The following is a 15,280-nucleotide window of genomic DNA, read 5'->3' as shown; positions in this document are numbered from 1 at the left end:
AGAAGAGACAACGCCAGAGTATGTAGCCTTAATGAGTCAAGCCTGCTGTCCTTGGGCAGCACCTGAACCACTCTGAACAGTGAGTGTCAGAATAGGTCTGTCTACACTGCAGCTGGGAGTGTCTCTCCCAGCCCAGGTAGACAGACGTGCGCTAGCATGCTAAAAATAGTAGTGTGGTGCTGTGGCACTAGTGGTGGCTCAGGCTAACTACTAATGTCCCTCTGGGTCTGAGCTTGGCTGACCAGCCTGAGCTGCCACCCGTTCTGCAACATCCACACTGCTACAAGCAGAGTCAGTGCAAGTGTGTCTGTGTGGGCTGCAGTGGCACCAGTTTGTGGGGTGGGAGGGGAGGCTGGAGGGGAATGAATCTCTCTCCAAAGATTTTTTAATTGCTCAAAGTTGCATAGGTTGTGGAGCTGCAGGGCCCATGGCCTGACCACTTTTAAGCAGTGATCCCATTCTAAATCAATATGGGTGCTGCTGGCGCAGCCAGAGCATCGCTCTGGCTGTGTGGTTGCAATACTACTCAAATTTGGCCCAGGTGCGGCGTGGTGGCCAACCCAATTGGTACTGTGATCGGCACATGCGAAGTCTGTTCATATATAGCAGAGTGCAGGGAAGTCCGTCAAGAACTTGACTCTTGTCAGAACCAGCTCATGCAGCGTGAGGGAGGCAGGCTCACGAGCTGAGGGAGACCTGGGGTTCCTACAAGAGGAGGGTGGGGACGAAGAGAGACTGGAATGGGGTCCCTTGCCAAGGAGTTGGATAGAGGGATCAGAATTTTCACCTTACAAGAAATATCTGAATTGGCGCCACTGACAGGCTGGGAGGCATGCTCCCAACTGACTGAGAGAACCAGATTGAGAGTCTCACAGACACAGGAGGATCAGTGCTTTGAGAGGTGGCTCTGTTCTGTTCTTGTAATTTAAGAGGAAAGCCTATCTAATTTAGCTTGTAGTGAAGCATAAGATTAGATGACACTAAATATGCATGTAGGATGTTTGTTATTTTAAAATCTTGTGCCTTTAATTCTTTGTTCTAAGTGCGAAATAAAAATGCTTTGTTTTAAGAAGGTTGTTGGTCAATATTGCTGGTCACATGATCCCGAAGGGAGGAAATGCAGGTGACTGAAACTCATTCAGACCTTCAGGGTGATATACAGTTGCTGTACACAGGGTAGTAGACTCACCTTCTGATCAAAAAGTAGAAGAATTGCGAGATTTCACCGACGGCTATGGACAAGAGGCCAAATACTGGAAGGGGGTGCACTCAGAGAGCAACCAGAAAGGGGGAAGAGCCTGTAACCGTAGGTTTCAAATTTAGCTTAGAGTTGTCATTTGTGGGCTTGATTCTCTGCTGCATGTGGAGTGGGAGTAAAATGATACCAAATGAGATGATAGCATTTGTACAGATGTAAATTACTCTACACTGTGCAGGGTAGTGGAGAATGAGGTCCATGTTTTTAGTAGTAATTACCAGGAGCGCCACCAGCTTTTTTGCTGTCCTAGGCGGCAGAAGGTCCCACCCCTGAAATACCGCCGCCAACCGGGGCGGCTGAAGATCTGGCTGCTGCGGTCGCCGCCCGCCCCCAAATGTTAGTGCCCTAGGTGACCATGGGTTGTGCCGACCCTGGTAATTACACTTCTTATTGTAGCTTAGGGTTCTGGAGTCTGACTCTGAACTCATTTACACTGGTGTAAACCAGGAGTAACTCCACAGAAGTCAGCAGGGTTACACTGGAGTAAGACTGCTGTAAGCAAGGTCATATTCATGCCCTTGATTTTTAAATCAGTAAGGACTAAATAATTAAGAAAAATGCGAGCACAGTACACAGAGAGCTAAATACTGCCCACATTACTCATATAAGTACTCAATGAGCTCAGTAAGTACGCGAGCAGAACTGCCCGCCGGCTCCTCCCCCAGGGACACTGATCCTAACGAAAAATGGTGTGCCCATGTTATTCTGTTCTTAGTGAACATGCTGAGCTTTCTCTATGTGTATAGTCCACACCGTACAAACCAGACATGCCAGTCAGTGTTGGAGGGATCTATTTTAAAAACTACCACTTCTCCATTAAGGGTGGTATTTAAAATAAAGAGCACATGTCCAGCAATAATTTAGGGGCCAATCCTGAAGCCTATCCTCGTTTTGTATCCAATTCTGACTTGGACAAAAGTTCAGGGGCCAAATATTCACACTGACTTAAACGGGAGTTTTTCTTAAACAAAGATTGAATAAAAACTGAATCAAGATCTCTGGATCTGGCGAGACTTTAGTATTGTTTCAAAACTGCTCAGTATTGGGTTCATTCTGATCCTACTGAAGTCGTTGGTAAAATTCCTATTGCCTTCTTGACTTGATGACACACGTTTGAAAAAAAAAACCTCTATGTAAATATTCTGACATGACTTTGTACTTCTTAAGTATAAATCACCTGATTGTCCTCTCATAATCATCAATTTTATGCTGCTGTTACTCTGTTGTAGTCAATGGAGTTTATTCTAATTTATGCCAGTGTAAGCGACAAGAAAATCAGGCCCAAGATATCCAGTTCACTTGTGTTTCCCTTGTGCTTTGAGGATAAATTAAAAAATAAATAAAATAAAATAAAAGGGAGGAGGGAAGGATGAGTCTTACTTGTAAATAATGAGCTATCATCATCCTCATCTTCCTCATCATCCTCTTCCTCTCTTGAGTAAAAGCAGGAAGAATCTTCATAATCAGATTCATGAGGCACATTTTCTTTATCGTCATCGCATTCGATCACAACGGTTGGCACTTGTCTCATGTCTGAAAGGCATCCAGGTCCTGTTTTTGTGATACTGTCACCCGGGTGTAAACCAGAGCTACTGGAAAAGAAGAATTAAAAAGAGAAATTAAGAAAATTAGAGAAAATTGCTCAGCAGGAGTCAGGGCTGCTTTTCTGAAGTCAGAGCACGAGTGCTTTTTTATACTGCAGACATTTTTTTTGAGAGGGGAAGATGGAAGGATTATAGTTACCAACAAAAATGGGTTAAAACATGGTAAACAGGAAAAATTAGGTTTCAGAGAGGTAGCTGTGTTAGTCTGTATCTGCAAAAACAATGAGGAGTCCTTGTGGCACCTTAGAGACTAACACATTTATTTGGGCATAAGCTTTCATGGGCTAAACCCCACTTCATTAGATGCACAGAGTGGAGAAATTAGGAGAAATTAAGTTTATTAAATTTAGGAGAAATCAAGGGTATGTCTACACTACCCACCGAATCGGCGAGCAGCGATCAATCCAGCGGAGGTCAATTTATTGTGTCTAGTCTAGATGCTAGAAATTGACCCATGAGCACTCTCCTGTCGACTCCTGTACTCCACTGCTGCGAGAGGTGCAGGCAGCATCGATGGGGGAGTGGAAGCAGTCGACTCACTGCAGTGAAGACATCGTGGTGAGTAGGTCTAAGTACGTCGACTTCAGCTACTTTATTCACGTAGCTGAAGTTGCTTAACTTAGATTGATTCCCCCCGTCCAGAGTAGACCAGGCATAAATTACATTAGTTAGTAAGGAATTAAAGGATAATTCCAATTTAAAAAGTTGCATAACCAGAATTGAGAAAGGATCTATTATTAAGGTTGCCTGACACTTCCCATTATATGATCCTGTTTTCAGTTGCTTATAATGTTGCCAAATATTAATCACTTGGACTAAACTTTCCATGCTGGTTGTCTGCCTGAGGCTGAATTTCTTCGGAAAATTTTGGTGAAATTGGTTCAGTTGTTTCTGAGAATGAGTTTAGGGAAAAACATAATGGTTTGCTCATGTTAAAAAAGTCTGGCAACCTCTGCATTAAAAAGCTATAAAGCCCCAATGCTTTGGAGCACATGTAGAAAAATTGGCAGGAACTGTAGCCTGTGTGTCAGGGATGTGCCTTTTGCCATCCCTGTGAAAATCCACATAAACTGGGACAAGTTATAGGGGGGAGTTTGGGACCAGTTGGACAAGAAATCTGGGACTAGGAACCAGTGTGGGGAGAACCCAAGATTCCTGAGTCTCAGCATTCCTCTGCTGTCAGCAAATATCTGTGAAATTCTCTGGCACAGTGCATGTCTCACCCTCCTCTAGGGCTGGTCGTCCTGAAGAATGACAACCTGCTACTGCTATCAGTTACTCAGTTCCACTGGCAGAAGCCTGTGCAGTGTGTCTAAAGGTTCCAATCCCACTGATGACTCGTGGCATCATATTGATGCCCACACGATGGAATTTTTGTTTTTCCAGTTTGCTTTTTAAAAAGCCTAGGAAACTACACAGAAAAAAACTATATTAAAAATAACATTTTTAAGTTGCAAAGTTAAGTACTTCAGCCATTAAGAAATGCCAGAATCAAGTTTGCATGAGCAATCTTAACCTGACCTCTTGTGCACAGACATTATGATACAGTCTGTAATTACATGATCACATACTATTTTTTTCACAGGACTCCTGCCTCATTCAGTGCACAGGATGGACCTGCTTTGGGGATGTGCCAGGGTTGTGTAGTAAAGGAGGCTGTTGTTCCTGCGACAAATGAAGCAGAAGATGGAAGGTGTATAGTGAATGAGGTATGGAGAGAAAGGAGGGTCTCATGGTTAAAGCAGTTAAATGCTACCCTGGAGAACTAGATTCTATTTTGCCTTGGACAGAGATTCGTATGTAATACTGGGCAAGTCACAAACTTTCCACAGGTGATTACTAATTGTATGTTTCTTATTTTCTGGGTCCCTAACTTGAGACCCCAGGATCTGGTTTGCAGAAGTGTTGAGCACTACAGCTGTAAGTCAATGGGAGCTGTACTCTGACTATATCAAATGATATTTAATGCCAAATACTCTGAAAAATCAGATCCTAGGGTCTCAAATTGGGCCCCCAAAATTAGTGGAAACTTTTGGCCTTAATTTCTGTCTCTCGGGTCCCCATCATAAAATGGGGCTAGTACCATTTCCTAATCTTACAAGGGTTTTTTTTTGGTACGATTCATGGATCATCTAATCCAGCAGTTCTCAGACTTTTGTACTGGTGACCCCTTTCACACATCTGAGTGCAACCCCCTTTATACATTAAAAACACTTTTTTATACATTTAACACCATTATAAATGCTGAAGGCAATGTGGGGTTTGGGTTGGAGGCTGGCAGTTCATGACCCCCCATGGAATAGCCTCACGGCCCCCTGAGGGGTCCTGACCCCCAGTTTGAGAACCCCAGACTCTAATCTGATCTCCTCCGTAACAGAGGCCATAGGATTTCCACGAATTAATTTTTGATTGAATTAGTGCATATTTTTAGCAAAACATCCAATCTTAGATTCACTGGTAATTCTGAAATCAACAAAAAACTGTTGCAAAGTTAATTACCCTCACTGTTAAAACTTTACACCTTATTTCTCGTCTGAATTTACCTAGGATCAACTTCCAGCCATTGGATCTTGTAATACCTATGTCTGCTAGACTGAAGAGCCCATTATCAAAGTTTTGTTCCAAAAGTAGGTACTTACAGACCGTGATCAAGTAACCTTATCTTTATTAAATTAAACAGACTGAGCGCCTGAAGTCTATCGCTATAAGGCATGTTTTCCAATCCTTTAATCATTCTTGTGCTCCTCTCTGAACGCTTTCCAATTTACCAACATCCTTAAACTGTGGACACCAGAACTGGACAGAGTATTCCAGTAGCAGTCAACCAGTGTCAAATACAGAGGTAATTCAATCTCCTTGCCTCTACTCAATATTCCTGTTTATACATCCAAGGTGTCAGGATACTGGGTGCAGAGAGGCAGGACTAGTGGCAGGAGCTTGAGATCCCAGAACTGAAGCTACCGTCAGAGCCAGTATCAGGCTCAAGTCAAGCTGAGGGTCAGAGCGACAGTCAGGAATTAGGCTGACGGTCAATACCATGTATCGAGGTTCATTTTGAGGTTCCAGGGGGTCAACCGGGAGTCAGAATCCAAATCAGAGCCATGGTCAGTACCGGGCGTTCAGGAACAGAGAAACAGAGTGGTCATGGCAGGTAGCTAGGGATCTGCATTGTTGTCTGGACACTTCGTGGTATGCCCCCTAGGCTTCTATAGGGACAAGGAGCCAATCAGGGCTTGCTAAGACCACTGTCAGTCAGATCACTCGAGGTGAACCTTGTCATGACATTGAACCTCTGTAGACAGAGTTGCAGGGAGTGGCCAGGTTACAGCTGCTGTCAAGCAGCAATGTGGGGATTCAGCTGCCTGGTAGCCCTGTTTTCCTGGTTCAACTCCTGCTGATCCTTACAGAAGGATCACACTACCTCTTAAGTGACTAATGTTTGTGAAGCACTCGATATTACAGTGACAAGCACCATCGAAAAAAAATGGGGAAATTAATAATTCTGTCTTCAGCGCAGAGTTTGAACAGGGTCCAGTAAACTATTGCTAGGATCACACATTGAACAATGAGAAAACCAAATATTGAACAGCTATTCATTAAGTGAGCACCTAGGGCTGGCTCCAGGCACCAGTGCAGCAAGCAGGTGCTAGAGGCGGCCAATGGAAAAGGGCGGCATGTCCAGCAATACGGCAGCGGGTCCCTCAGTCCCTCTTGGAGGGAAGGACCTGCTGCCGAAAAATGAAGTGGCGGCGGTAGAGCTGCTGCCAAAGTGCCGCTGATCGCGCCTTTTTTTTTTTTTTTTGGCCACTTGAGGCGGCGAAAACACTGGAGCCGGCTCTGTGAGTACTCTCCATCCTGTGCACTGAATGAGGCAGGGCTCCTGTGGAAACAAATAGTATGTGATCATGCATTTATAAGCTCAAAGGGGAAGAATGAAGGTTGCGTATACAATCTTATTCCTGAGTGCTTGACATAACCTTAATAATATTCTTTTAACATCGGTTTCTGTTTGTAATATATACACACCCCCACACCCCCACACCCTCTCTCTCAAATTCAAGGATTGTCACTCTGAAGCCTAGGATGAAGGTAAAATATACAAACAGCTACAAGCATGGTCGAGACCTCTTTTTCTTTAGAATATCACAACGTTCAATCATCTCTAGAATACTCAGTCTGTTATTATACAATTTTAAAGTTCTCAGCCATTTTGACTGTACCATTTACACCTGTGCTGCACCCAGCTACAGCAAGGCATATATCTACACCATGCTAACAGTCCTAGAGCACTGTGATATTAAAGCCAATTACCATCCTTACTCTACAGCTAATTTGCAGGCAAAGCTTTCATTAGTTGTATGGAGACTGCACAGATAGTGGATTAATTGGCCAAACTGCCACAGTAAGTGACTGCATGGACTTCCAACTCTCCCCTTGCCCCGAGAAACTTTAAATCCTTGGGAAATAGAAATACAGTACAGGAATCTTTACTGAGCCAGGAGAGATTAATTAAACCATTCCAAACTTGCCATATAACTTGGACTAACAGATGGTTTTATGATTTCTTATGTTATTTTGGCATTTCATATCTTCTCCTCCAGGAAGAAGGTAAGTTGAAGCGAAATGTAAGTCCTGAGATTTTTTTCTTTCCCTCATTTACAATAGAACAGTACAAAAGATGAATGGGGATACATTATCTGCAGATGAGTTGTGACTCAGATGAAATGTATGACCAAGGTTGTGCTTAATTTGTGAATGTCAGGCAAGGGGTCCTACAGGAATCAAAAAGAAATGGAAATGTGCATTAGAGCTGTCTGTCTACAGACTGACTTGGGAGAGCCAGTGGTCATTTTTTATTTTGAGAGAGCTCCTAAATGGGATACACCAAGACACATGAATTGTCTGTGCAATAGCCCAAAAAGCCAGACACCGAGGAGCAATTTGCTTTTACTTTCTAAATATTCAGTCCTATTTCTGCTGCCATATAGTATCTTAGGTTCTGAGCTCATCACTTCCCACAACTTAATAGGTTCAAACCTGGTCATTATTACTACTGTTTAGTTCTCCTCACATGTAGATCTCAAAGCACGTTATAAGGGAATGTAAGTATCAATGCAGGTACAGTTTTACAGACAGGGAAACTGAGAATGGGAGAGTTGAAGTCCAATGTCACACAGCAGGTGAAGAGTAGAGCCAGGAAAAGAACTGAGATTTCCTAGCTCCCAGCCACGTGCCCTATTCACCAGATCATATTGCCTCCCTCTACTAGGATCAGAGACTGCCAGAAAAAATCCTGGGTGTTACAGTGGTGTCGGTGATTCAGTAGTAGGTGCTCTTCTTTCCGAAACAGTAATTGGTGTGAAATTAGGAGGCTCTGTTCTGTTGGAGATGCTGCTCTTTGGATGAGAAGTAAATCGGAGTTCCTGACCTTGCAATTGTTAAAGTTCTCACGCTCCTTTCCACATGAATATGGATGTTAATCCAGCTGTCCTGGTCACATTCCTTTTGAGGCAACTATCAAATTTAGATATGATCCTGCAAAGCAACTGCAACTTCAGGGAGTCTAGGATGTGCAGAACCGCAGGAGACACTCCACAGCACCCTGGGAGGACTGGGCCCTTTAACTATTTAACTCACCTTCCACTATGTCGGTTGGAGAAGTTATCTTAACGTTCTGCCCACACTTGTTGTGTGGTGTTGATGAGGACCATTAAACAGTTGCCAAGTTCCACGCCAGAAACGACTGCATTTTCAACCGGGGGTGAACTGTTATCCCATAAAGTGCTTTGGGATTTATAGGGATAAAAGGCTGTAGAAACTATAAGTGAGTGATACCACTTGTTTTACTTATGTTAGGCCACAAAAAGATTGTTTGGTAATTGTAGCTTATATTGCATATATTTACTGACTGGACATATAAAAGAAAGGAATTTATTTGCCTAGAGATATTCTACATTTTGTAGTACAAAGTATTAAAGATTCATGAAGAATTGGGTTGTGAATTTCTCTATTAGATTTCAATGAATTTTACATTATACTATTTTTATCCAAGAAGTAATTTTGGGATGCATCAGCTGAATTCTTCTAAGGATATATAAATGCATTACAGTCTTTAAAAACTTTCAATTAACTTTTATTTTATCGATATACTTTAATAATTTAAATTCAATTAACTTTTTTTAATCTCTCTTTTTCCGATTATCTATTATTCTGTGTACCTCTTCAGTGGCAGATACAGGAAATCCCAAAGACTCAGATCTAATATCTTAGAGACAAAGCCCAGCACAATGCTGTTCTGTAAAAAAAAAAACAGTGAACGCTATGCAGTAAAATCAATCAGCTCAGTTTAAAAACAGCACAGTCAGACACAGTACAAGTCTACCAAGTAAGAGAAGAGGTGGAAGGGTAGCTCAGTCTTTATGCCCATTCAATCTGCCTTTACCTCTCTGCTGGAGTCACCAACCAGGTGCTAATTGTGACAGAGTAATTTTTTGGGGAGAGGGGGAAGAAAGGGGGGCTGGGGCTATTCATTCCTGAGGTCCTCTGTCCATTTCAACAATTTAAGTTACCATACAGCAGTTAGATGGTAATAACAACTTTCAATCCCTATCACACAGACTTGATTTGAACTGGTGTCTTAGCAGTGGAAGATTCTCTCTCTCTTTACAACTTCTGTCAGTCAGGACCGGTGCCAGGGTTTCTGGTGCCCTAGGCACCAGGCCATTTTGCCGCCCCGTGCGCGGGACCAGCGGACCGTCCACAGAAATGCCTGCGGCAGCTCCATCGGAGCCGCCTGCCGCCCCCCTGGCAAAATGCTGCCCCCCACATAATGCTGGCGCCCTAGGCGACTGCCTAAGTCGCCTCAATGAAAGCGCCGGCCCTGCTCTCAGTTTATCAGTCCACCAATAATACCACTTTCTATTTTAAGCTCTACTTTTCCCCTGCTATTTTATGTATTTCTTGATTTCTGTTCCACACTATTAATTTCATTCCCTAAGTCAGCTGACAAGGTGTTGTGCACTTTTGCCCTACCTGCAGTACTGCAGTGTACTTATGAAAAACAATCAAGGACACGAGTAATTCTACTGTGCATAGATTTCCTCTTTGTTGGTAGGAAATACTCACTGTCATGTGGTCTACTACAAATTTATTTGTAAAGGCTGTTGGGCTAGCAGAATTACACTATTAAATGTTTCATATCATCAGTTTTAAAAGCTGTTTCAGATTTTGTTGCTTTGGTTGTTTAGAGATCAAGACAATGGCTATGCGGGCACTTGTTTTCAAAAAGAATTTATCTTAACAAGTAAATTACAGTGCTGCTATTAAGAAAAGATTTTTCATAAGAAGTCAGAATTTAAAGATTATATAGACAACTACTGATATTCTTGTTACTCAAGGGTGTACTCTAAATAGAACAGGGGAAATCACTCCTGTAAAAATCTAGTGGGATAAAACATATCCCCACAAACTATCACCTCTTCTTCTTTGATAACAGAATGAAGAGTTACCAAAAAAGATTCTATCAAAACATTGTCAGATCAATAGTATATTGTGTTGTTGCTTATCAGCTAAACTAAAAATAGAAACACTTCAGATCACTGTACATTCATTAATATAATACTACGCTGGGATGAGCATAGGGAAGGTATTAGACAAAAGTAGTTATCTTGAAAAGTCTTATAGACTGAAATGCATTCGATAAGAATTACAAGACATCTGCTAGGTAGGTCTGATATGATTTAATTTATAAATTTGAAGTCTGAGGGAACTGGATGTCTAAGGGCAATTGGTTACAGAAACTTTCTGATACAGAGGTTTTCACTTTTGATGTCATTTGTTCAAATCTATCCCAGGGCAGGGCATTGGTAACTGGAAGTCATTACCGTCTGATAGCTGTTTAGTATCCTATAAGAAATAAGTTGTGGTCTGATCCCAGTTGCGAGCTTACAAGAGTACGCATCATGATTGACACTAATTGGCAGCCTCATCAGAGAGAGACTGATTGGGCGCATGGCTGGAGATTAGACTAGCACGTCATGCCAAGAAGCTGCCCCTCCAAGTCAACGTTAAGGAAGGGGACAAAAAAAGCCATACTGCAGTCGGGGAAAAGAGCTCCCATGAGAGGTACCCTGATAGCAAATCTACATTGTGGAATCCACAATTTTCTTGACTTTCAAAGAAGTTGGCCGCATACATTATCCCTTTGTTTAAATTGCAACACACTGTTATCCTCATGTAGGAAAATTGCTGCCTAATGAGTGCAGATCCTTTCTGAGAGTTAGGAATGTGTCACTTAAAATCATAACACCTGGCTCTTACATAGGAATTTCTATTTTTCAAATGCTTTTAAAATATTGCCCTGTTAATGCTCACAATACTCTCGTGAGGCAGGTAAGTGTTGTCACCCATTTTACAGAGAGGAAAACAGAGGCATGGAAGTTAAGTAACTTGATCAAGGTTACACAAAATAACGTGGTCCCTGGTTCCTACTCCGGTAATCAGGAATTCCTCATTTTTCTTTGGTATGCTTCTAACTCATTGGCAAATCATTTCTAACTTCCTTTCACATAGTTCATACCTTTCCCCTGCTTTTAGATATTGTTAGACAGTCAGGACTCTGGAAATCTGGTCTTTTAAAACAAAAAATCTACGTTGTTAAAAGAAGGGGATTGCATGTTCTTTCTTTCCCTATTCTTGGCCACAAGAGCAGAGGTGGGTAGGAGGGACTGGTTTGGGGGTGTGAGATATAAGAAAAGAATGCTGGAGAGTTTAGAGAGAAAATTACAGACGGGCACAGGGATCAACCCACACCAGGTGAATTTACCAGAACAAGGAAATCCCACTGACTCAGGAAGAAAGCAACAAGAAATAGGCCTTTTCTTTTAACAATTGGAAAAAAAAAAAAAAGGTACTGTTTTGGTTGAAGAGGGCTGGTTATTACTGGGGCTTGTCAGTATCCTCTTCCCTTATTAAAAAAATACTACAGTATTCTTTAGTAATGCTTCACATCACTTGACAGTAGAACTAGCAGTATTTGGGGCGATTATTCTAGAATACTTTAGTATTACATTTTTGTAGGTAAGGTTTGGGATCAGCTGAAATGGGTGCTACCTAGTGATGTTATTATTCCCTTGTGATGTTAGATACCCCCTTTTCTCATAGCGATAGCAGAAATTCTTGTTTTTAGTCCCTGAGTGCATGACCTTATACTTCGTACCATTTAATTTTACCCCATTTCTGTATTTCAGGCCTCCAGCTCATCCAGTTCTTTCTGTATAATATTCTGATCCTCCTCTGTATGGACAATGACTCCCACTTTTTGTCATCAGCAAATTTAATTAGTGCAGTCCTACTTTTTGTGCCAAGGTCATTAATTAAAATATTAAATACAATCGGTCCAAAAAAATCCTTGAAGAATGCCATTAATAACCTCCCTCCAGCTGAACTGTTCTCCTTTCAGCACAATCCATTGACCTCTCCCCTTTACATGGTTTCCTTACCTTCCTCACAGTTCCTGTATTAAACCCCATTTTACTAATAATTCCCCATCTAGTACCATGCCAAATGCTTTACTGAATTTTAGATAGATTTCAATCACTGCATGTCCTTTGTCTAAGAAATCAGTTATTTTATCAAAGGAAGATCTACTTTTGATAATCCCGGGTTGGATTTTATCCCATTTTCATTTACCTACAGTCTTTAATTATTCTTTCCTGCAAAACTTGTTCTAAAATCTTGTATACTATTGAGATCAGACAAACAGATCTGTAGTTGCCTGGACTACTTTCCCCTCATTTCTTAAATACAGATAACTATGTTTGCTATTTTCCGGTCATATGATATCTTGCTATCTGACTTGCAATTTCATGTGCCAGTTCTTTCAGTATTCTGGGTTGGAGATTATCTGCTCCCCCTCAGTTTGGGAGCATTAAACTCTTTGAGCTTTGTTTCTATTTTGGATGTGAAAATTTCCATTTTCATACACTCATTTCCATTAGCCATCCTACCATTCCAGGCCTCTATGTTCTACATTCTTCTCCACAGTTGCTGGCCTGGGAGCAGGGGCCCAGCAGCATGCTATTTTGGAAGCAGCAGAAAAGCTTAGGAACCAATCTCAGATCCTACATATTTGATAGACATGATCACACAGCTAAATTTTATATAGAAAAAAAATTAGATCTCAAATATAAGCAGTTTACAAGGCTTTCAAGGCTTCTGAGCTGAAGCATCCTATAACAAACACTGCAGAGTGATGTAATTAAGGTTTAAACCTGTTTTTTTGTACAATTAGGGAGAAAAGAAAGCAGTACTGTCAAAATAATATCAGGAAAAGATACCACTTGCTGTACCTAATCCCCTCCCAAATCAAATCTATTCTGAAAACCTACACTAATCTCCTTGGAGACATTAGCACATTTGCTAAAAACAGAGAGCCCCTTGGAAGTGTAACTTAAAAAATTTAACAGCACATGTCGACTTCACAGTTCATATACATTATGAAACTAGTGACTGCCTTTCCAGAAGAAACAGCCATCAATTTTTTTTTCTCAAGTACCACAAACATTACTGACTTACTGGACAATGAGCATAACTGAAATACTTGATACATTATTCCATGACTGAAATATCCCCTGAGGCACAAAAAAACCCAGTCAATCGACTGAAAAGAAACAATAAAAAAATCTGTTCTGTATATTAATGAGAGCTAGGAGCCCCTTAAAGGTGAAATCAATATTAATCTCATTTTTAAAAATTATTCTCTTCTGTGCTAGGAGACAATTGCTTCATTCTGGGAACTGGAGTCTTGCTTGTTCAGTTTCAGCTTCTGGTAAATGTTAAAAATTAACAAAAATAAAATCCCCCACAATCTTTACATCACCTCCTTTAAACAATTAAACATACTTGTAAACACAGACTTGATGGAAGCTTAAAAACTGGAACATCCATTGCTGAGGGAAGGGGAGAACAGATGCCACGATGAAGTCATATGAAGAGAAATGTCATTGGATTTAGAATGATGAAGTGCAGCTTGCATGTACCATGGGCCAAATTGTGAAATTAACACCCAGACTTGTGCTAGGAATGGTGTGGAGCTGCACTGCTCTAGAGAGGGAAACAGTTCCTCTTGACACTCCCCAGCACTCAGGAATATGTACAGTACATCGCATCTCAGGATGATACATCTAGTTCTGCAAAGTGCACGTGCCAGGCTGTGCTGGCCTATGTGAAAGGTGGCAGGACTGTGGTCCCATCAATCCTCTACCCCTGTTATAGTGACTTATGCCCATAGCGTGCTACCTCCTGTCTCACCACTGGAGCCTCCTATCTGTGGCAACAGGAACCTCCCACTATATGCTAGCCAAGTTCACACCAGCTGAGGATTCCCTTACACTGGGAAAATCTACAGTGGCCCTTTCAGAACAGCTATAAAGGTCTCTTTTTATTACTCTGGCAGTGCAAAGGGCTAGTAGCACGGGGCAGAATCTGGCCTCTTGTCTATTTAAATGGTACATGTTTGGTTTTCTCTACAATTTTCTATTTTCCTATCACCTTGTCAGTTTCAATAAAACTGCCCGTGGTGAACTGCCCAGCTATCTCCTTGAGTTTTCACTGTCCATTTAGCTGATTCTCCTGTATATAAATTACAGCAACATTCAGATTGCTCAAATTTATACTGGGGAGTGGTCTGGCACCAACAAAAACCCCAGGGCCAAGCCTCAAGCCATATTTCCACTGCTCCTCTTGAGCTACTTTGAGCACTGAGAACTGGGCACCTGTATTTATTGATTCCTTTGGACTACAGACATTCCTGCAGGGGGCTATGTTCTGCACTACTGAGTGTAGAGGCTGTTTCTCCAGGAAGAAGTTCCATGTGTCATATGGTATTTGTATTGGTATTGGTATTGGTATTGGATCTACCCTCCCTGAAAGCCCCCGCAAGGCTACAGTTAATCCAGGTGTCCTGGTGAAAGCCTAAGGACTGCTGTTCAGAAACCTGTGCTTTTGACCAGAGACAAGTTAGTGGAGTCTCTGCAAGGAAGTCAATATACTGGGATACATCCCGCATTCCACTGACTCACTTTACAAAATATGTGTGGGGATCTTGCATGGAATGACATTAATTTTCTCTATCCCCTTTGTAGTCTACAGTTGGGGATTGTTACAAAACAGCTGTGACAATTAGGTTGCGTTTGTGTACACACACATTCCACCCCTGCCCCACATTTATTTTATTTTATTCTCAGATGAATTTTAGATTACATTAAAAAATTCTAAATAGCTTATGCAAATCACCATGTGCTCCCTCCAGCTGATAAGTGGCATGTAGATTGCTTTGATGGGGGCAACACATTTGGTCTTTACTGTTCTTTTCTAAATCCTCCATTTTTTTAAAAAAAAATTTTTCTTTGGTCTTCCA

The 15,280-nt window shown here is 41.6% G+C and overlaps 1 protein-coding gene across 11 annotated transcripts in view; it reads right to left on the bottom strand.

The window, feature by feature from the left end:
* The window catches only part of PHACTR1 (phosphatase and actin regulator 1), a 479,385-nt gene that overhangs the window by 80,845 nt on the left and 383,260 nt on the right, over positions 1 to 15,280 (bottom strand). For all 11 annotated transcript variants that reach the window (XR_004375470.2, XR_004375469.2, XM_032793286.2 and 8 more), the window contains one exon: positions 2,639 to 2,847. Coding sequence is in view for 9 of the 11 variants with exons in the window: in XM_032793286.2 (XP_032649177.1) it covers positions 2,639 to 2,847 (209 nt within the window). In the remaining 2 variants the exon portion in view is untranslated. The remainder of the gene's footprint in view (positions 1 to 2,638; positions 2,848 to 15,280) is intronic.

The sequence above is a fragment of the Chelonoidis abingdonii genome, chromosome 2, assembly GCF_003597395.2.
Source record: "Chelonoidis abingdonii isolate Lonesome George chromosome 2, CheloAbing_2.0, whole genome shotgun sequence".
NCBI classification, from domain to species: domain Eukaryota; kingdom Metazoa; phylum Chordata; order Testudines; family Testudinidae; genus Chelonoidis; species Chelonoidis abingdonii.
This window is presented reverse-complemented; position numbering and strand designations above follow the sequence as displayed.